The sequence below is a fragment of the Poromitra crassiceps genome (assembly GCF_964638095.1).
Source record: "Poromitra crassiceps genome assembly, chromosome: 8".
Taxonomy (NCBI): Eukaryota; Metazoa; Chordata; class Actinopteri; order Beryciformes; family Melamphaidae; genus Poromitra; species Poromitra crassiceps.
The window spans coordinates 15,842,831-15,865,171 of record NC_139629.1 but is presented as its reverse complement, the minus strand read 5'-3'; the positions used below and the strand labels follow the sequence as shown (position 1 = coordinate 15,865,171).

Below are 22,341 nucleotides of genomic sequence, written 5' to 3'. Positions count from 1 at the left end.
TCTGGCAGGATGTCCACAGTTTGTTGCTGATCTGCATGTCCAGTCAATAGGTTCTGCCCCCTGCTGGCAGCATCCTCCCGGCCTGCTGTGAATCAGCTTGACATCAGAGGCATTGTGATGCTGCCTGTAGGATTACAAAATATCCATTTCCACCACACCTATTGTCAGAGGATCACCTCACCCCGCTTAACTAGGGGGAGGTGTGTGTGTGTGTGTGTGTGTGTGTGTGTGTGTGTGTGTGTGTGTGTGTGTGTGTGTGTGTGTGTGTGTGTGTGTGTGTGTGTGTGTGTGTTGGGGGGGGGGGGGGGGGGGGGGGGGTTGGGCGGTGGTCTGCTTCACCCCCCAAAAAGAAGCTTTTGTGCTTTTGTGCATCATCCTCTGGAGAGCCGAAGTCAGTCCTTAAACATAAATAAGTGGAAGTATAGGCTACATTATCCTATACTTTCTGTTATTTGTTTTATTAGGAAATAGAACCCCCCCCCCCCTACTTTCAGTCTGTGACTTTGACAGGCGGGTTGTAATGAGCCAGTTAATTAACATGTGAAGCAGTCTGGATGGGCGAGAGAGAGAGGGGAGAGAGCTATAGAGCGAGAGAGAGAGAGAGAGAGAGATATAGAGCGCAAATATAAATACATTTGTAAACGAAGATGTGGCAGTGTTTAGATATCTTTACATAGGCTATCTGCAGTTATATTTATTTTGTTTGTTTATTTGTTTGTTTGTTTGTTTGTTTGTTTGTTTGTTTATATATATATACGGTATATATATAGGCCCATACACAGACACACACACACACACATTAGTACAAGTATTTTTTTGGCTACTCTTATGTAGCTAGCTAGCCCATATATTTGATTGCAATGTTGCAATGTTATACACCTCTGTTTACACATTTCTGTACATCTTTGATTGTAGGTATTATTTAGTTTTTAATTCACACTTGCTTTTATGTTTGTTTGTGAAATAAAGCAGGCTATAAATTATTTGCTTTGTTTTTATTTATTTGTAGGCTATTACTCACTGTTACTAGTATTATTGATTGCTACCAAAGAGCCAAAACCGTTGAACTGAACTGTGTGTGTGTGTGTGTGTGTGTGTGTGTGTGTGTGTGTGTGTGTGTGTGTGTGTGTGTGTGTGTGTGTGTGTGTGTGTGTGTGTGTGTGTGCGTGCGTGCGTGCGTGCGTGCGTGCGTGCGTGCGTGCGTGCGTGTGTGAGAGAGAGAGAGAGAGAGAGAGGTGGGCAGGGCTTTCAGGACTCCTCCCATGTGACAAAATCACCTGAAGGAGCCACAGCTGAGAGGAAACCAAACACACTCACACACACTCACGCACTCAGATGCACGCTCTGCTGGAACCAGAGAAGTTCTTTTTAACATTTATTTAATTTTCTTTTCTTCTGACTTTCGGGAGAATCGGATCATAACGAAGAATTTACTTTTTTTTTTACCATTATTTTTTATTTAGCTACTTTTATTGTTTGGACGTTGAATTGGATTAAGAGAAAGTGAAGTTATGCAGTAACTTAAATCCATCTCCAGTTCTATTTACTTTTGGAAACCTGGAAGAAAGAAGAAACTCAACTTCTGTGTTTTGGAAGTTGAAGTTCCGCATTTACCCCCATGATCTGTTTTTAATTGATCTCATTTGAATTAGTTTTCTGAAGTGGGATTGTGAAGATTTTTCTTTTATTTACCCTGGGGGGAAAATGAGTTGGAGGAAGCTGCTCAGGTGAGTTTAGGATTTTTGAAATTCAATTCACCAGTTCGATTCTTATAGTAAAGATTCAGTGTTGTTTGTTTGGTTCGTTTAGATAAAGTTAATGGTTTTATTTGAGTAAAGGGAGGGTCTCTTTGTGTTAATACATATTATTTTGTGGTTTCAGGATTCTGCTCTGTGCTGTCTTCACGCTGCAGACCGCCGCTATTGCTTCAGGTTCGTGACCCCATGGTTTCTAATATGTTTTTAATCACGTTACATTTAAATATATTTCATTTTACATGCACATTATTGAATTTATGTTGAAGAAGGTGTGAATATACAAGACTGTGAATTCATAAGAGTAATATAACAATAATAATAACAATGATATTAATGATGATGATAATAATAATAATAATAATACAAGGCAGACAATTCCACACTTATCAAACCCCTCCCTCTTTCCTGACTGATAATAAACCCTCATTGTCATGATAACCTCTTTTTGTTAAAGCTCAAACTGAAACACGCAGAGTTCACTGAAAGGAGCAAAGTCAAATTAATTAATTTAAATTCTCTTCATTAGCTAAGTTAGCTTTATTCTTCAAGTTGAGCCTCAAGACTAGCCTAACATCCAGATTGTTTTGTAGCTATAGGAGTGTGAAGACAGTATGTAGCCTACTATGTACTACAAATGTATTTGTCATTTATGTTTATACTGCATTCAGCCCCTCTGGTGCTGCATTCAGGGCCTTCTGGTGCCTTCTTAAATGAATGCCTGCAAAACTGTTAGTTTTCGGATAAGTCTTTCTTGCATCCTTGAAAAGTCAGGGAAAAGTGGGTGTCCGTGAAGTGTATAGCAGTAGATTCCCTGCACATGGGGGTCACAGGTTCAGGGTGGGGGGGGTTGATCAGAAGGGAAAAAAATAAAAAGTCAGGGAAAAGTTTTGAAAGTGTGCCCATGAAAATGTGTGGGAACCCTGTGCTGCATGCGTTCGAGGTCTCTGGGGCTGCCTTCAGGGCCTCCTCGGTAATCATGTTGCTGTTGTGTTTGTTTCCAGGCTGTGAGGGAGAGGAGTGCAGCAGTAAAAGCCAGACTTTGCTCCACCCCTCTCAGGATGTCCTGGGACAGCTCGCCCAGGTGAATGGCGGGGAGAACCGGAGACACCGGGACGCCAGCGCCGTCCTGCCCTTCATCGGCCTCACCGGCAGTACGTTTTTTTTAAGGAGAACTTCACCCAATAACAATCCTGATTTATTTTGCATTATGATCTCACACACATCTGAAAACTGTAAACAGTTTGAGGCATTCATTTAGTTTCACAGTTATTGAGAGTAGATTTGAGTTGAGTTGACTAGCTTGTTTTGTGACACCTGTAATTTATTCTTGGATGCAACTGACAGCCCTCCAAACCAAGATACACTAGCATAGTCAAAATGACACTGCACTAGGCTGTCAGCTAGTAGTCAGACTTTCTCTGTCAAGCAGATTAGCCTTTCTAGCCAAAAACTTGGTGCGGGTGGTTTGTTTTTGGAGTGAGTGTCCACACTGCTGTTCCAAACTGTTATGAGAAAGTGGGGATGCTAAGCTTGTATGATGACATGGTAGACCTGGAGCAGGAGATGTTTTCTGACTCTTTTTTGAGCTGACAGAGGAAGACGAGTCGCTGGAGAGGAGTATGGGGGTTTTGGGGTGTGGCTGGCATCTGAAGTCGATAAGTTCTTGGGTTTTGGATGAGTTGAGTAGGAGGTTATTGTCTGTGCACCAGGTAATGGTTTGGTTGATCTGTGCACGGTATTCAGTTCCATTATTGTCTGTGATGAGGCCTATGATGGTTGTATCATATGCATATTTGTAGATGTTGACGGAGTTGTAGTGGGATATGAGCAGGTTGGTGTATAGAGAGAATAGCCAGGATGAAAGGACGCAGCCTTGGGGGGCTCCTGTGCTGAGGTACAGAGGGTGAGATGTGATGTTGTTGATTTTCACCTTCTGTCTGTTAGAGAGGAAGCTGTTGATCCAGTGTCAGATGCATGGGTCAATGTTCATGTCCAGTAGCTTATTGATGAGTTTGGCCGGCTGGGCGGGTTGATTGAGAGAGCTGAAGTTCATGAACAGAATGCGGGCGTAGGTGTTGGGGGTATCCAGGTGTTTGCGGAGGTGATGGGTGGCTGTGTTGACTGCGTGTCTTCTACTGACCTGTTAGTTCTGTATGTAAATTTATGTGGATCCATGAGGGGGGTGGTGCTGGTTTTGAGGTGGGCAATTGATCTGTAGTCTATTGAGGCAGGAGATGTTGCTGGATCTTGGCACAGGGATAATGGTGGACTGTTTGAAACACTGGGGGGACTGAACATTTACGGAGGGAGGCGTTAAAAATGCTGGTGAAGACGGGGGCCAGTTCTGCAGCACAGTGATGTAGTACAGATGGGCTGATGTTATCTGGGCCTGCTGCTTTATTTTTCTTGAGCCTTTGGAAGGTGGTCCTCACCTCTTCTTCCTGGATGCGAAAAGGGGGGTGGAGGAGGGGATGGGTGGACTGTTCAAATTTTGTATAGAAGGTGTTGAGTTTGTCCGGGAGCTGATTGTCACCGTCAGGTATGGGGGTGGGTTTCTTTTGTAATTGGTAATGGTCCTGAAGTTTGTTCAGATGGTTCTTGTATCATTGGTTGTGATTTGTTGTTTTATTCGGCAGCACAGTTGGATTTGGCTTTTCTTATTGCAGTCCTTAGTTTATATTTTGTAGGCAGAGTTTTTCTCTTTTCTAAGTTGTTGGATTTCTTTGGTGAACCAGGGTTTATTGTTGTTGAAGAGCTTGACAGTTTTTGTTGGGATACATAGTTGCTCACAGAAGTGGATGTAGAAGTGTCGTACTCGGTGTAGTCGTGAAGGTCTGACGTCACTGTGTCAGCAGCAGCAGCAGCATTGTGTGGTCGGACTTGTCCAGCGGAGCTCTTGGAAAAACACATGTTACTGACCAAAAACAGTGATGGCTGTCTGGAAGTAGAACTATTTAGCCTTTTTTTATACCATTTACAGCAGCACCTTTTAATTTCAATGTATAAGCATGCCTGGAAACCCGTTTTGCATTGAAGGACTTATGAGACTGGTTTATGTGAGCATCTCTGTGAATTATTGTCCGGTAATTTAGAAATAATTTGTCCTTCAAAAGTGCTTGAAATATATAATTACAAAAGAGTGGCAACCCTGAATAAATAAATAATTAACTAAATGAGAAAGGGAGCAGTGAGAGTTGTTTACTGAAGCCGGTCAGAGATTCTGCAGCCGGACGTCAGTGAGTTTTTGCGTTTTCCTGTCAGTTTTGGATGTTTGACCACAGCATCTGTCTGTGAACCAGCGGGCAGCAGGAATGTAGGCACTGCTGTCAGATGGGGACTCTGGTTTATATCAGACAGCAGGGAGAGGGTCTCAGCCCCTCAGGGCCTCTCAGGACACCTCGGGGGTCCCAGACAGCCGGCAGCAAGTTGAGTTTGGAAAGTAGATGAAATGCTGACTCAGGGCATGAAAACATGACTACAGGCTTCTACTCAGGACATGAAAACATGAGTATTGATAGATTAGAGTACCTCACACCACTGTCTATACTCAAGTAAAAGTCTAAATCCCCCCCCCCCCCTTCCACCCACACACACACACACACACACACACACATACATAATAGCTGCGACCAGCTTGGTTGGTTGGTCGGTCCACAAAAAGTTGCATTTCAGAAATGCGCATATTTGGTCACAGCTATCGCGAAGTCGCACTTGTTTTACGTGTTTTTTTATGAAGTAGAGCAGGTAGGCTAATCAAATGTGAACAAATAAGGAGAGCAACTGAGATGTGAAAAATCTCCCACTCTCTGTCCATCTCTTCCTCACCTACCCTTCTCTCTCTCCATGTCCATATCGGTCCCACAGTGGACACATGGAGTGAAGTCAAAAGTAGATAGGGGCTCCAAAATAGCCTCCAGTTAAGAAGTTCAGTTTAAAAGAAATGAACATACTCATTCCTTAAAGCAGTGGTTCTCAAACTTTTTCTATACATTCTTTTTATATTGTGGGTCCTTGAAAAGTCCTGGAAAACTTTTGAAATGTATGTTATCCATGAACATGTGTGGGAACCCTGTTGTAACTGGTTCCCCCCCCGTCCCCCCCCCCCATCCCCCCCTGCCTGTGGCTGTCTGTGTGAAGGTGCGAAGCAGAGTCGAACCTGCTGTAAGAACGGAGGAACCTGCATCCTGGGCAGCTTCTGCGCCTGCCCACCGCACTTCACGGGCCGCAGCTGTGAGCACGATGAGCGCCTCAGGTAAACATCAGCTCCACTTCTCATCCAACACATCACAAATATGTGAAATAGTCACAGAAATTCTGTCTAGATTTGTGTACACTGCTCAGTGTCGTTTGGGTTGCGCTGGTTTCAAGTGCATTTTTTTTAATTCTCCAGTAAACAGAGCTAAGCTCAGAACAGAACAGGGCTATTTAGTTCTGCTTGAACTAACTTCTTCTCTGTCTCTTTGTGTGTCTGTAGGAGTTGTGGCTTGATCTCTCATGGAGAGTGGGTGCAGAAAGGCTGCTCGTACTGCCGATGTGGCTACGGCGCGCTGCACTGCTTCCCTCACGTTTTCCATAAAGACTGCGGTGAGTTTGACCCTAAACCCTAAACCTGCCTAACCTGAACCCTGTGGTGAGTTTGACCCTAAACCTGCCTAACCTGAACCCTGTGGTGAGTTTGACCCTAAACCTACCTAACCCTTAACCCTGTGGTGAGTTAGATCCTAAACCCGCCTAACCCAACCCTGTGGTGAGTTTGACCCTAAACCTACCTAACCCTTAACCCTGTGGTGAGTTTGACCCTAAACCTGCCTAACCTGAACCCTGTGGTGAGTTAGATCCTAAACCCGCCTAACCCAACCCTGTGGTGAGTTTGACCCTAAACCTACCTAACCCTTAACCCTGTGGTGAGTTTGACCCTAAACCTGCCTAACCTGAACCCTGTGGTGAGTTTGACCCTAAACCTACCTAACCCTTAACCCTGTGGTGAGTTTGACCCTAAACCTGCCTAACCTGAACCCTGTGGTGAGTTAGATCCTAAACCCGCCTAACCCAACCCTGTGGTTAAAACCTCAAATGACACGGATGTGTGAAGGAATGGACGGAGTTCCTGAAGCCAGCTGGCCAACTAGTCAAATACTACAAAAGCCTAGCCAACAACGTTATGGTTATTATGGCAACTAAAACAACTTGGTCAAAGTCCCTGGAAACCAAATTCAGACATTTGTTTCTAAACACATTACACGTGTTAGAAATGAGCTGAAAATGTGAAAAGTCTTAACACCATCTAGTATATAATTGTGGAGTTGATGCACTTTCTTACTCTCTCTAAAGTATCATCTCCATGCTGCACTGTGAGAAATCACTCTAATTGGCTGGTCAGGGGTAGAGAAATCACTCTGATTGGCTGGTCAGGGGTAGATAAATCACTCTGATTGGCTGGTCAGGAGTAGAGAAATCACTCTGATTGGCTGGTCAGGGGTAGCAAAACAGCGCAGGAGAAGAGAGGAGGCACACACAAAATGCTCTGCTCATTTTCCAACTTTAGCTCATCTGATGATTTCCAAAACACGGATATTTTCACAATGACGGCCTCTCGCTGCGTGATAATGACTCGGTCTAGTTGGTCTCTAGACTAAAGGTGGAGACACCCGACCGATGCGTCACGCCGTCACCTCACATCTCCTGTTTTAGGGCCAAAATGTTGCATTTTATTTTGAACACACCACAAACACGACAGGCAGCCGACGGGCAGCTAGCATGTACGCTCTGAGACCTGATTCATGAAACAAAGCAGCGTTTGCCTACCATTTCAAAACGGTTTCATAATATAGATACTTCTAATTGAGAATATGTCTTGACAAAAAGTTGCAAATGGCACTGGCGTATCTCAGCCCATGTATGGTCTTTTGTTTGTGGAAGAACAACGGAAGAGGCGGAGATGAAAATGAAGGAGGAACCGCAGTAGTACTACAACACTATCAAGTAGCCTATGCCAAATAGCGTGGAGAAAATCCCACAATTACTATATGCTATAGTAAAAAATAATTTGTCCTTGGAAAAGTGCTCGAAAAAGTCCTGGAAATCTATCCTTACAAAAGGGTGGCAACCCCGGAGTATGAAAAGTACTCATTCTTTAATAAAACTACCTTAACTACCCACCCCTGTTGGCTCTGTATGAATCCACATGACGGTTGCATAGTGGACAGACAACCAGAGACTTCCACTGTCTCAGCGGGGCAGCTGCATGTCTGGAACTGAATTAGCATTAGCATTAGCATGTCAATGAAGACCGAGATCTTCAGTGTCTCTTCAATAAACATCTGTAATGTAAGCGTGAACGGCATCTTCTCTGCCGCAGGGAGCGAGAAACTCTTGTATTGACATTGAACCGTTGTGAATGAATGGGGAAATGTTTGTGAATTGCAGAGGCAGGGAGCGCGTGTGACGGTCCTATTTGGTGTGACCCGCCCCTCGTCGGCCAGGTTGTTCAGTGTGACCGGGGCTTTACCTGCCACACAATGACTTCCTCCCACCCCCACCGCTTATTGGTGGAAAAAGTGCTCAGATCTTTTACTTAAAGAGCATGGTGCAGGTAGAATTTCTGAATTAATTTTTTCATTTTGGGCTTACAATTAGTATGAAAATACCCCCCCTTCCCCTCCCCCAGGGCCGGAATATGGAGAAAAAGGTGGCATTCTAAACACCTGTGACATCACATGACCTTCTGCTCACATCACAGGTGTACAGTTCCATTTAAAGAACAGTGCCCCCTGCAGTCTATATGTAGCCATGTGCGATTTGTTAGGGAGATTGACTCTTTACATTTAAAGGGTTTCCCCATGCATCCATGTTGGGTAATTCTGTCTGAAATTAATCAGGAAATATTTGAAAACATGGATGATTCTGTCCACACAAAAAAGGAAATGTCTTGTGAGAGTGCCGTGTGATAAAGTGTTGTTTAACATTGAGCCTTTCAACACGCATCTTCTAGATAGACATTTACATCACATTGTCAGAGAAACACGCACGCGCACACACACACACACACACACACACACACACACACACACACACACACACACACACACACACACACACTGCCTTCACCCCCACTGCCTTTAGTCATGCAAACTTCTCTACCCTCCTCCTCACTCGCATATCCTCTCTCCATAGGCGATTCTAGGCTTTCCAAACGGGGTGCACCATCACAGTCCAAAGCATACCCCGACCGGGGGGTTTCTGGGGAGGGTGGGGCGGGGGGGGGTGGCTGTGCCCCCCAGCACAAAGACATTTTGTACATATTAATCTGGTGCACTCTGAGAGCAAAATGAAGAGGCTAGTAGATCTATGAAGAACTACACATCACATTAATATCCTCTTCACTATGCTGTGGCTTTACAATGATGAAAAATATGACTGAGTTGAGTTGAGAGGTCAAATACAGATTTATTTTATTCAGAAACACAATGAATCGGGAAATTGCATTGAATAATGTTGAATACAATGAAATGTAGATATCTACGACACATAATATATATTCGATTAGATTTGGTTTAAATCGTTTACATGTAGATTTTTTTTTCTGGCCACAAGGGGGTGGCCTTCTTTCTTGAGCCCCTTTCACACATGGCACGGGCTAATGACATCAACAATATTTTCACGGCTCTTAAAATCTTTTTCGACAACCTAGTTTTGCTACAACAATTCCACTGTAACTTCAATATGATTTTTAACAATATTGCCCTATCATAGTCTTTCCATCTTTCCTTCCTTCCAGCAGGATGTGTCAATCTGTTGATATCTGGCAGATCTGAGTTTTCACCAGACTAACATAACAACCGCATTAACCACCCGCAAAAAAAGAAAAGAAAAATATTAAGTTGTATTGTTTTCCCAGCTGGTTATTTTCACTCCTGTGGGGTTCTCTGATAGTTCCAGCACAGTGTTGAGTCATGGAACCACCCCTTCATGCGCCTCCTCTCTCTGTTTTCCAGACGATTCAGACGAGGTGCGTTGGTTTCGATCGTCCGACGTCTCCGCGGTGCAGAGCGGCCACTTCCTGTTTCTGACGCTGCTGCTTCCTCTGCTTCTCCTGTGAGAGAGACACCAGACGGCTGCTCCACAAATAACACCCGAGGATCTGTGGACCAAACCAAGAGCTGTGGACTCTGCCAGATGTCTTACTAACAAGAAACACAAACAAAGTTGCTTCTTCAGCCGGAATGTTCAAGTCGTTTTCCCGCTGAAAGATTTTTTTTTTTTTTTTTTTTTTTTTTTTTATTGGGTTCTTGTCCCAATGTTCTGCAGGACTAAAATATTGTGAAAGTGTGTGGACATGGCACATTGAATGCCACCCCAAGTTATTGCCTGAATGCATCAGGAACTTCGCAGTGAGCCGTGCGTTATGGAGCAGTGGAGAAAAGTGTTGGGCAGAGATCTCGTGTTATGGATGCAGATGCACTACATGCGCGTGCGTTTTGGGCATTGGGTGCCAATTCTGTTATGCGCTCGCCCGCTCTCGTCTCCGTCTGCAGCAGCACCGCACGCACCGCTGCTGTGCAGCACACATCCCCATCCACCATCTACTCAGCCAAAAAAAACACGGACCTTTTCCTTATGTATAGAAACAACGATCCCTCATGTCTACAAGGGTAAGACCGGTAAATACCCTGGCCTGATTTACCGGGCATGGTCCAGACTTCATGTGTGGAAATGGCTAATGGCTGGCAAAAATGAAATTTCATCCGTTGGAATGTGACACCCATGAAATTAAACTTGTTGTTGATCATCATGAGAGCTGTTGGTCATCTTCTCTTCAGAAAAATAACATTTTAGATCATATAGCCAGCTGTGTTTTTGAAATTGGAGCAATAAACCTCAGGCAAACATATTGCATATAACAAAAGGACATATTCTTTTTTCCAAAACATGACTGCAGCTGTCAACTTTTTTTACTTTGCTTTCCAAACAAAATATTTTACTTTTATCTCTCACTTCTCTGGTTTTGAAACAGATTTTGGTTGAAAACTACAAAATTGCAAACAAAGCTTGATCAAAAATAGGATAGGCATAGGCTACTTACTGTTCCTGCCAAATGTTTCTTCAGATTTCTGAACAGTCTCTCTCCCTCCCTCTCCCTCTCCCTCTCCTTATCTGCTGGTATTTCAGTGTTAACGTCTGTTTGTGTTGCTCCTGCACTATCTAGAGCAGAGTCCATTGATGAGGTTGTGAGTCATTATCTCCCCCCCTCCTTATCTTAAACAAACAGACAGTCTCTCCCTCCCCGGCCTGACGGCTGCTTGAGCTCACACACATTTGGTCACAGCTGTTAAATAAACAGACAGAAATCATAATAAAATCAACAAAGATGACATCTGAATCATGATATGAATAAGGCTAGAGATAACGCTTTGTTGTCAGTTGAACAGAACTTTGTTTATAGCATTGCTTTGTAGTCTGCAGTAACAAAACACAAATGATTCCAGTTTAAAAATGTTACTTTCCACAGAACAAAATGCCTTCCTTAAGTTAAGTTAAGTTATCCTTTATTTATCCATGGGGAAATTCGTCCTCTGCATTTGACCCATCCTCTACTAGGAACCTTCCTAGAACTAGGAGCAGTGGGCAGCCGCAGTGCAGCGCCCGGGGACCAACTCCAGTTCTTTTGCCAGTGCCTTGGTCAGGGGCACTGACAGAAGTATTAACCTTAACATATGATGGTGGGAGGAAACCGGAGCACCCGGAGAAAACCCACACGGACACGGGGAGAAGATGCAAACTCCACACAGAAAGGACCTGGGACGGACCGGGGTTCGAATCCGGGACCTTCTTGCTGTGAGGCAACAGTAGCCTACTAACCACTGAGCCACCGTGCCGTCACTGTGGTTAAATAAGCTGGATTGCTCCAACTACAAGTGTTGCAGTCGGAGCAATGTCTTCTTTTTTTAACAGCTTGGGCCTGAAAGGACACCAGTGGCTGGTGAGTTAAACAATATGGGAGGAAGGAGGAAAAAACCCATGGCGTCATATTATTTTAACACTGTAGACCTCTGTGTGTTTTTGATATGTTATGTTGTGTTACTGTGTGTTTCCCCCCCACTGAACTTTCCAAGTCAAATGTCCTGGTAAGTGCTGCATTCAACATTTTCTGCTCGAGTAAACGGAGCTGAGCGGTTGGATGCAGTTACTCGGTCAACCATGTTTTCTACTTTCAAAAGAGTCTTAATTTACCCAGAATTCATTGTAGCATAGTCCTGCTTAAGATAGTCAAGACCTAAACTGCTTTGTGCGATGGGAGGAATTTAGACGTCTATCCGAAGTCTGCCTATTGTTATATCTATTAAAGCCATATAGTCTTTGTGAAAGCGGCCCCCTGCAGGTGAAAGCGGCCCCCTGCAGGTGTGTGAGCAGGAGAAGAGGAGGAGTTTAAGGGAATTGAGGAGATTAAAAGAAGCTTCTTAAGATTAGAGAGACAGAAGAGAGTAGTTTGAGGCACTTAAGCCTGTCGGATATATAGGAAAAGCTCATCTCCTACTTGCAGATCTCACATGAATGCCATTCAAACATGGATTATCAAGTCACAAGACAATTTTTACACTCAGTTTTCCATGCAACAATGACACCCTGTTACCATTCTTGCATGGCAGAAAAATAGGTTTTGTAAAAAAACAAAAGTTAAAACAATGTTACAGGCCTACAGTTACAAATGAGACTTAATTGTAAAGGGAGATGAACAGGCTTTCCAATTAGAGAAGATACGATCCACAGGATACAGTAACAGCAGAGATATGATCAGCCTCCCTCATTCTTCGTATCCTGCTCGGCGGCCTTCGGTGAGGAATCCAAGAAGAGCTCTTTCATCAGTGGGTATGACATCATCAGTGATTTATGACATCACTGGTGATGTCACTGTCTATGTACTGTATAAGTGACATCATCAGTTCAATGGACATTGTCATTGTGACATCATCAGTGATTTATGACATCATTGTTATTATGGCGTCACTATAAGTGCACGCCGAGCCACCCGAACGCCATGGCATCACCAGTGCTTTATGACCTCATCAGTGGCGACATGGCCACTCGGGCACTAGTGGCCACCACGTATGACATCATCGACGACCTGGCCTCTTTCTTTCTTTCTTTCTTTCACACACACACACACACACACACACACACAGACGAACAAGCCCAAAACGTTGTTTGTTTGTTTGTTTAAGGTCAAATGTGACGCGGTTCTTTTTTGTATCAAAACTTTATTTATCAAACAAAAAGAATGCACCATTGAAATAACATTTCTATAAAAAAATGACTGTGGGACTGTTCTACAGTGCATTACAAAACCAGCAATTATTGTGTACAACATTGGATAGAAACAGCCAGATTTCACTTTACTTCCTCTAAGGTACGTACATCTTCATCTTCATCATCATCATCATCATCTCCCCCCCTTCACTCAAATGAACAAAAATGCACACTCTTAAATATTGCAATCGCTAATCTAATTTGGTTATAACAATTCTAAAATTGGACGATTTTAAAGGAGGGAATCAAAGTAAATGTATATACCGGGCCGCTCCACTCATCTGTGGAGCGACGGCATTCTGTAAATGAACCGGTCTGTGTGAGGGGAGATAAGGCCCGGTCACCCCCATGTGATGAGGTCCAAATATGCTTTTTCACATTCATCTTTTCTTTTCTTTTTTTTCCGTTTTTTTGTAGCTGTCCGCCTGCCAAACCCACTGACCAGAATAAGTTGTTGGCAGTTTACGTGACATTAAAATGCATTGCAGATCAACATTTCAAGTTAACAGACATTTTTCGGTTAATGTGAAAGCCTTGCCAAGTTAGGGTTATGGTTTTGAGTATGACACAGAGTATCCACAGTGACTTAAAATAGCACATTTTGTCAACAGTAGTGAAATCAACTGTGCAACAAGGAATAGAGTAGCATTTGTTGAAAGTTGTTTTAAGAAGGAATAAGTAGGAATAAGTATATTAGTTGGATTATTGTGTAAGAAGTCGTCCAGGTGTCTTTTTAGTCTCTGTTGAAAGATGGGCAGAAGCGGGAGCTCATTCCACCATTGTGGTGCCAGGGAAGAGAAGACCGGGATGAGCGACTTTTAAGCCCATGTAGCGATGGTGGGGTGAGGCGGTGTGCAAGGGTGGAGGAGCGGAGGGAGTCATGTGAGGTTCCGAACCTGATCATAGATTGCAGATAGGGAGGAGCAGTCTGGTGTACTGCCCTGTAGGTGAGTACCAGTGTCTCGAATTTGATGCGTGCCTAGATGGGAAGCCAGTGAAGGGACTGGAAGAGGAAAGTGACATGAGAAAATGTAGGTCGGTTGAACACCAGACAGGCTGCAGCCTTCTGAATGAGCTGTAATGGTCTGATGGCAGAGGCAGCAAGGAGAACATTGCAGTAGTCCAGGCGGGAGATGACAAGTGCCTGGACCAGATGGTGTATACTGTAGTTTCCCTTGTAAGAAATGGTCTGATTTTGCAGATGCTGTACAGGGAGAATCTACAAGCGTGGCTAGTCGCTGCGATGTAGGCAGAGCTGGACAGCTGATTTTCCAGGATCACCCCAAGCTTCTTCAGTTTGAGATAGTAACACAGTGTTGTCAATGGAGATGGAGAGGACTGTGAGAGGGCAATCTTTCCCAGGGAGGAAGAGTAGCTCTGTCTTTTCAAGATTGAGTTTGAGGTGGTGGGCCGACATCCAGGCACTGATGTCTTTGAGACATGCGGAGATGTATGTTTCAATTTGTGTGTCTTGGGGGGAGCTAGAGCTGAGTGTCGTCCGCATAGGAGTGATAGGAGAAGCCATGAGTGGAGATCACATGGCACAGGGATTTAGTGTAGAGAAGGAATAGCAAGGCCCCCAGGAGTGAGCCCTGAGGGACACTGGTGCTAAGAGTGCAGGGTCTGGATAGGGACCCCCCCCCCCCCCCCCCATAAGACCTGGTGGCTAGATAGATGCTGTAGGAAGCAAGCCAGGAGTGTGCAGCTCCAGTTCAGACACAATGGAGAGAAGGATTTGGTGGTTTGTATCAAAAGTGGCAGACAAGTCAAGGAGGACAAGGAGGAGAGGGACGAGGCCTTAGCAGTGTGCAGGGCCTCTGTGACTGCAAGGAGCGCTGTGTCAGTAGAGTGAGAAGCCTTGAAACCAGATTGCCAAGGGTCCAGAAAGTCATGCTGGTAGAGATAGACAGAAGCCCCGTTCAGACTGCAGGCAAATCCGATTTGTTTCTCGAGTCAGATTTTTGATTGGTTTCCCAAATCTGATTTGGGCAAGTGTTCAAGTCAGATCTGTGTGTCCAGACACAACCAGCTTATCTGCATGGGTTGTTATGGTAAGGACGTAGGCGTCCTCCACTACGCCCCTCATCATTACAAAATGATAATGTCAACTTTATGTTAGTGGTTATAATATTATGATATATGAACGTAGCATTTGCTGCGGTATGCACAGTAACATCTTCAGCGTTAAGGCCAGCGCCAGACTGTGCAGTGCACTTGGCTTGTTTGTCACTTATCTTGTCAAGTATCTTGTCTAGTAAGTCATAAATTGGGCTGATGCGGCCTTTTGTTATTGTCATCTTTAATGTCCTTGTATTTCATTTTCAGATTTTTTATTTTTCTTTGGTACTGCAGGTACAACCTACAGAAACCGCGTTCTACCATGCCGCGAGATATCTCTTCAAAAATGGTCTTGCTCCGGTAGCTTCCTTCCAGCTTTGCTTGTACAGAAGCTTCCCCCCCAAAGTGCCAACAGACTCTTTCCATCGACCAATGTTCTCGTTTTCCTCCATGTTTGCCTCCTCTCTTCTCTCAAGCCACGCTGCATGCCTGCCAGGCGCCAAATAACTGGATATGACGTAGACTAGGGATGTCAACGGTTAACCGTTAATCGATTAACCGTCGCTAACGTCGTTGTTCGGTTATTGCTGTCGGTCTATCAGTTAATATTAAAAAAAAATAAAAATAAAATTTTTTTTTTTTTTTTTTTTTTGGTCTATTTACTCAATGAGCTCATGCCCAAACAAGGCGTGTCTATTTAGATGCTGAAATGTTAATGCTTTTTGTGTTAGAAATTCTAACACAAAAAGAATTTGTGTTGAAATGTTGATGCTTTTTGTTAATGCTTGTTAATGCTTTTTGTGTTAGAAATTCTAACACAAAAAGCATTAACATTTCAGCATCTAAATAGACACGCCTTGTTTGGGCATGAGTTCATTGAGTAAATAGACAAAAAAAAAAAAAAAAAAAAAAAAAAATTATATTAAAAAATTATGAATTAACCGATAGGTTAATCGATTATTAGCGTCGGTTAATCGAAAGTGAAATTAACCGAAAATTGACATCCCTAACGTAGACATATGGATATGACGTAGACATATGGATATGACGTAGATCGGTGATCGATTGGTGATCCGATCCAGTGATGCCAATGTACAAATGATTGTTTAATGAAACCCTTGATCTGTTTGGCCTGTTGACACTGATTGTCTGCTCTGCTCTGTTTTGGTGGAGCGGCTTAGAGTGTTTAGCCAGCTCACACCCTTGTGTGAGGGCTCACTCTACCTGCACCAACAGATGTGAGACCAGCCCCATGCTGGCTTGTTCACATAGGACCCAAGTCATTCATGGGTTTAGCTATGTTTTGGATTCCAGTTTAGTTCTGTTATTTTCTTGTCAGTTTTGTAGTTATTTTGATTCATTAAGGCTAATGAATCATTAGCCTTATTTTGTTCAAAGCCTTTTGAGTTTTGTTCTTCTATCTGTTTTGCAACCACCCATCTGAAATGAAAATGCCTGGTTTCCCACAAAATACACATCTGTGGTGGTGAACCTGAAGCCTGCCTCTGCCTCATCTCCTGCTCGCCATCCTTACATTGGCATGTTTGCTGTTGACACAGCAGAGGTGAAGTTGGAGAGGAGGTTAAATGTGACTTCAATTGAAAGGCAAGTTTTTATGCCCCCCCCCCCACCCTGACCACAACATCCTTACTGGCCACCAGACTCAATAACGTTGATATAGGCTACAAATATCTAGAAATGTTGATATGCAACATATTTTGGTTCACAAATGTTATCACATTTTATTCAGGCTAAGCCTCTTTCTTATCATCCTTCACGAAACTAAATTTACATTTCCAGAATCATCATCACATTGTTCTTATAAATAATTATAATAATAGTTTTAAGCACTCAAAATAATAGTAATATTAATAATAATAATAATATATTAAATTTGAATATAAAAAGTTACCCCCCACACACACACTCCTCCCCCTTCCCCACACACACACACAGTCTATGTACGTACTATAGCAATTATTCCTTCAATTGCTCTAGGGGAACTGTACAGTAGAAAAGACAGCGTATTGTAATGTAGTTTTGCTGCTGCAGCGATGTATCGTGTGTGTATTGTGGCGCCCCTCTGCCAGGTCGCCTGGGGCGTTGCTGCGTGCGGACGGGACACCGTCAGATCTGCCTGCGAAAGCGCGCACAACACCCGCTCCCACTAAATGACTGATACAACCAAATGAAACCAAATAAAAACACTTTTAAAGGACAGATTTGTGGACTAAAAAAACTTCACCTGACTTCCCACCGACATGGAATCATTTTTGGGTGAACTGTCCCTTTAAAAACAAAAATGTCTAACACAACTCAGCACCTGTTGGGTTCAGGCAAAGGTCAAGTTACGGCATGGGAGGCACAGGTTATGTTTAGGCATGGGTGAGGGGGCTCTCTTAGGGTCAGGCACAGGGGGAGGGGTCCTTGAGGGGTTAGGCACAGGGGGGGAGGGGGGTTAGGTTTAGGCACTGTAGCCACTTGGTTAGGGTTTGGATATGGGTTAGGGTCTCCCCCGGTGGTCTTCATTCAGGGGGTCTTAGACCCCTCCAGAGGGGTATTTTCCCCTTGGAAGACCAGCTCCTGCCCCACAGCATAACTTGACCTTTGTCTCAGCGCACCCAGGTGTTCGTTTCATTATACGCCTGAGGTGTGATGGCTTGTTTAACAGGGCATCCCTGTATCACAAGGATACCAGGCGCATTACATCCGGTGCACAAGGTGCATGACAGAGTGACAACGTGCTGGAATTTTCAAGTCGGTACGGCGACAGCATCTGACCTCTAAAATAACTCCCTCCCAAGGATGTTTTAAAAACCTGATTTGAAAGACACAGTTTTGACAGGACGGCGAATGTAAAAATATACTATGTGGAATATGCATTGCTTGTATGTTTTCTTTGTTTTTTAGTTTTATATAAAAATTGAAGCCCCCTGAAGTGAACTGAAAACAAAGCCGGTGGTCTTTTGCGCGGTCCTCGCGTGGGCGCTCTTGCGGCCCCCACGCGCGGGCGATGGAGGGCGACAGAGGTACAAATGTTTATGTCATGAAAAATAAATATAACGTTTTGCTTAGCGGTAAACAGCAGGGCCAGCACAGCACTCTTCTCACTGCACAGTGACAATAGAAACAAAAACAGTGGTAGAGATCATCATCATCTTACACTTCTGTCTCTAATCTCTATAATAATAATAATAACAAGAACAACAACAACAATAATACAGTGGAATCCACTTATAGTGATCACGGTTATAGTGATGAACCGCTTAGAGATAGATCGACAATTTTTCACTTATCTTAAGAAAATTATGACTTGTTCAGATTTTTTGCTGTGAAATGATACAATCGTCCTACAAAATACACTATATCTTGTGTATTGTTTGGCAAACAAGAACAAAATGGCCATCCCAAAAGTGGTGTTACGGTGTGTGCGGTGACTCAGTGGTCCTCCCACCAGCAGGGGGCGAGACTGCGGTGGAGAGAGCTGTGAATGAGGCGTTCATGGTGAACCTGAACGTGTCTCAAAACGACCAATCAGCACACATCATCCAGAGCCAAACTTTTTCCATCACACGATGGCCGCCTTCCAGTTCAAATGCAGATGTGTTGTTTTGTTTTTACTCCTCACAGGAACAGAAAGCGTTCCCAGCCCAGAATTTGGCAATGATAGTCTTAGTAGAGAAAGATGGTGGCCGGGCCCCAGGGACAGGGTCCTATGTTCCCAGGGTCCTATGTTCCCCAGATTTAAATGGCACATATGTAATGGGAACGTAAAGTTTTGTGGATGAAACCCAACCCAAACAAGAGTTTGAGCCAAGTTTGAGTACAATCTTCTCCACAGAACCACAGAGATTAGAGAATAGTACTAGACCTATAGTAGTAAGTCTAGTAGTAGACCTTCAAAATCACATACAATAACATTGATTTTGTTGTGTTTATATAGCTGTTTTGAAGCCTTGTTCGAATAAAAAAGAATCCTATTTATGAAACATTTGAACTTGGAACGGGTCAAATCTGACCCAAACATACATCTGTTTAGGACTCAGACTTGGATAAGGAACAGAAAGGATGGTTCTAGTAAACGTTCCCAGCTGAGAATATGGCGACGGCATGAGTCTCTGTCCGGTTGGGGGAGTAAAGGCTTAGCAGAGCAGTCCAGTGGAGTTCAGACCACTTCAGACTTAAGGCTCGCTTACTGCATGCTCCCTTTACGTACCAAAATAAATACGTCCATTTCAAACCATGTAACTGTCACTGCCCACACACTTACATGCGTCCTTTACATTGGCATCATGTTAGGCATCCACTAGAGGGCAGTAGAGAGTCAAAAGTGTGTGTGTGTGTGTGTGTGTGTGTACAGTATGTGGTACTGCTCCCTTTCGTCCATATCTGGAACCTTTCAGAAAACATGCACAAATACAGAGGAAATGAATGCAGAGTATGGACAGAAGCTCCACCCATATCCATATACGTCTTTACACCTTCTCATTCTGACGGCGTCAAATACCGCTGCTCTGTCACACACCTTGTGTGTGGGGTGTTACCATGCATGGTACCTTTGTGAGTCACTATAGATGCACACAGACACACCAGTGTTAAACAAGCAGTGTGACTGTGCACCTGGTTGGGGTGAGGCAAAGGTCAAGTGACACCTCGGGGTTCGGTGAGGCACAGGGGTCTGTGTGGGTATCATACCGTGCGTGTTAACATCCCACGCAAAAGGCGCGTGACAAAGTGCCGGTACTTTACGCCGTCTGAGTGAGAATGGGTTGGTATTTAATGTTGAGCATGTTCTTTAGTCAGAGCCAGTCAATATATATATATATATATATATATATATATATATATATATATATATATATATATATATATATATATATATATATATATATATATATTACCATCAGGATCCAGAGGTAACGGCTGGTTCTCTAGTCATAACCAGTCAAAATCATTTTGTTTGTTGTTTTTTAACCTCAGGATCCAGAGGTAATGGCTGGTTCTTTAGACATAACCAGTGAAAATATTTTTTTCGGAGCTCAGCATCCAGAGGTAACGGCTGGTTCTTTAGTCAGAACCAATCAAAATCATTTTTGATTTTATTTATCTACCTCAGGATCCAGAGGTAATGGCTGGTTCTTTAGTCAGAACCAGTCAAAACCATTTTTGATTTTATTTATCTACCTCAGGATCCAGAGGTAACGGCTGGTTCTTTAGTCAGAACCAGTCAAAATCATTTTTTATTTTATTTATCTACCTCAGGATCCAGAGGTAAAGGCTGGTTCTTTAGTCAGAACCAGTCAAAATCATTTTTGATTTTATTTATCTACCTCAGGATCCAGAGGTAATGGCTGGTTCTTTAGTCAGAACCAGTCAAAATCATTTTTTATTTTATTTTTTACCCTCAGGATCCAGAGGTAACGGCTGGTTCTTTAGTCAGAACCAGTGAAAATCATTTTTTATTTTATTTTTTACCCTCAGGATCCAGAGGTAACGGCTGGTTCAAGAAACTCAGACTGTTTTGAGTGCGAGGGGAAAGAGAGAGAAAAGGAAAGGCTGCAGCAACAGAGAGCCCTCTCACATCACGACAACAGGCAACGTGGGATCATCATCAGAGACAGAGAAACTTTGGTGGTGGAGGATGGGTTGCTAAGTCCCTTAATGTCGGTTCCCATGGCAACTTGCGGCGTTTGCCATTGAAACCATAAAACACAATCTGTGACTGCACAAAGTTTTAAAAAATAGAAGGAAAAAAAGAGGAAAATGTTCCACTAGAGACCATGGGAAAAATGTGAGGTACGGTCACAGTCCCGAGTTTTGGAGAACTAGGGGTCTTATGGTCTTTTTTTTTTGTCTTTTTTTTTATCATTCCCTCCTTTTTTGTAGAGTTGAGGCATTATGCGTTGGGGTTTTGTAGTTTTGCGTTTGGGGAGGGGTTTGCAGGAAGCCCCTCCCCCATCGTCCTGTACTTGGCGTAACGCTGCGCTGCTGCTGTGGATGTACTGTATTTGTTGTTTAATTGCAGTAGTTCCAGTAGAAACCAGTCCAGATCAGTAGAAACTGGACTAATCCACCAATCCAGACCAGTAGAAACTGGACTAATCCACCAGTCCAGACCAGTAGAAACTGGACTAATCCACCCCAGCCCAGACGGTGGTTTGGAGGGCCCCGGGGCAGGGCTGGGTGGAGGTTAGAAGGCAGAGCCTGTGATGGCGTTCAGCTGCTTCATCAGCCCCTCCAGACTGGCCATCTGCTCTGACAGGTCGTCCTGCTCGTACACCTGCAAGACACAACAGACCAGACGTTAACATGCCTTAAACCTGTATTCTTTCTAATGTCTGCAAAAATAAGTCGGACTTTCCACTTGATTTATTACCTCAGTAATAATCACTTTCCTAATAATGTATATATATACCGGTATATATATATATATACATGAAGGACTGAGCCTTAAATAGTACGCATTCTACCAGGTGAGGGGTGGGATGCCCCGCTGTGTGTGTGTGTGTGTGTGTGTGTGTGTGTGTTGTGCGTGGGTGTGTGCTGGCATGAATGTGTGCTATCTCTCCTCCAGACTCACGTTGGCGGCGGGGTCCTCGGCGGCGGGTTGTCCCTCCTCTTCGGGCAGCTGAGGGTCAGGCGCGGTGGGCACAGACACGGGTAGCAGGGGGGAGCGAGCCTTGCCCGCCTGGCCCAAAGAGGCTGTCTTCACCTGGGGCTTGGGGAGGCTGGAACCTGGGGAGGGAGGGAGGGAGAAGTCATTTACCACGCTCAACATGGTAAATGGTAAATTGACTACATTTATATAGCGCTTTTATCCAAAGCACTTTACAATGTGCCTACATTCACGCAGGGTGCTGGCACAGCCATCGGGAGCAATTTGGGGTTCAGTGTCTTGCTCAAGGACACTTCGACATGCGGACTGGAGGAGCCGGGGATCGAACCACCGACCTTCTGGTTGATGGACGATGCGCTCTACCTCCTGAGCCACAGCCGCCCTCAACATCTAAGGTCTAGATGATCCCATCGGTATAAGCCTCTCACTCTGCCAGTTAGTTAAATCAATCTGCTGCAAGGGAACAGAGGTAGAGGAAAGTCCCTGGTTTTAATCCCTGCAGTGAGTGAGAAACGCTCTCCCTTTCATTAACAGCTACTGCCAATGTGCTTTTGAACAAGGCACTTGCTTTAATCTAATCTAATTCTACATTTTTTAAATCAATCA

At 43.9% G+C, this 22,341-nt stretch overlaps 2 protein-coding genes across 2 annotated transcripts in view; one reads left to right on the top strand and one right to left on the bottom strand.

Moving 5' to 3' along the window:
- Positions 1-1,704: 1,704 nt before the first annotated feature.
- Positions 1,705-9,855, top strand: tdgf1 (teratocarcinoma-derived growth factor 1; the record flags this gene model as incomplete). The annotated part of the gene is made up of 6 exons (XM_083641076.1): positions 1,705-1,727; positions 1,882-1,931; positions 2,759-2,908; positions 5,895-6,009; positions 6,232-6,341; positions 9,752-9,855. The coding sequence occupies 6 exons, from the start codon at positions 1,705-1,707 to the stop codon at positions 9,853-9,855; spliced, it is 552 nt and encodes a 183-aa protein (XP_083497202.1).
- Positions 9,856-21,309: 11,454 nt separating this feature from the next.
- Positions 21,310-22,341, bottom strand: part of dcc (DCC netrin 1 receptor) — a gene marked incomplete at both ends in the record, with an annotated part of 118,699 nt that continues 117,667 nt past the window's right edge. Inside the window, 2 exons of the mRNA XM_083641075.1 lie at positions 21,310-21,399; positions 21,700-21,854. Coding sequence (XP_083497201.1) covers positions 21,310-21,399; positions 21,700-21,854 — 245 coding nt within the window. The remainder of the gene's footprint in view (positions 21,400-21,699; positions 21,855-22,341) is intronic.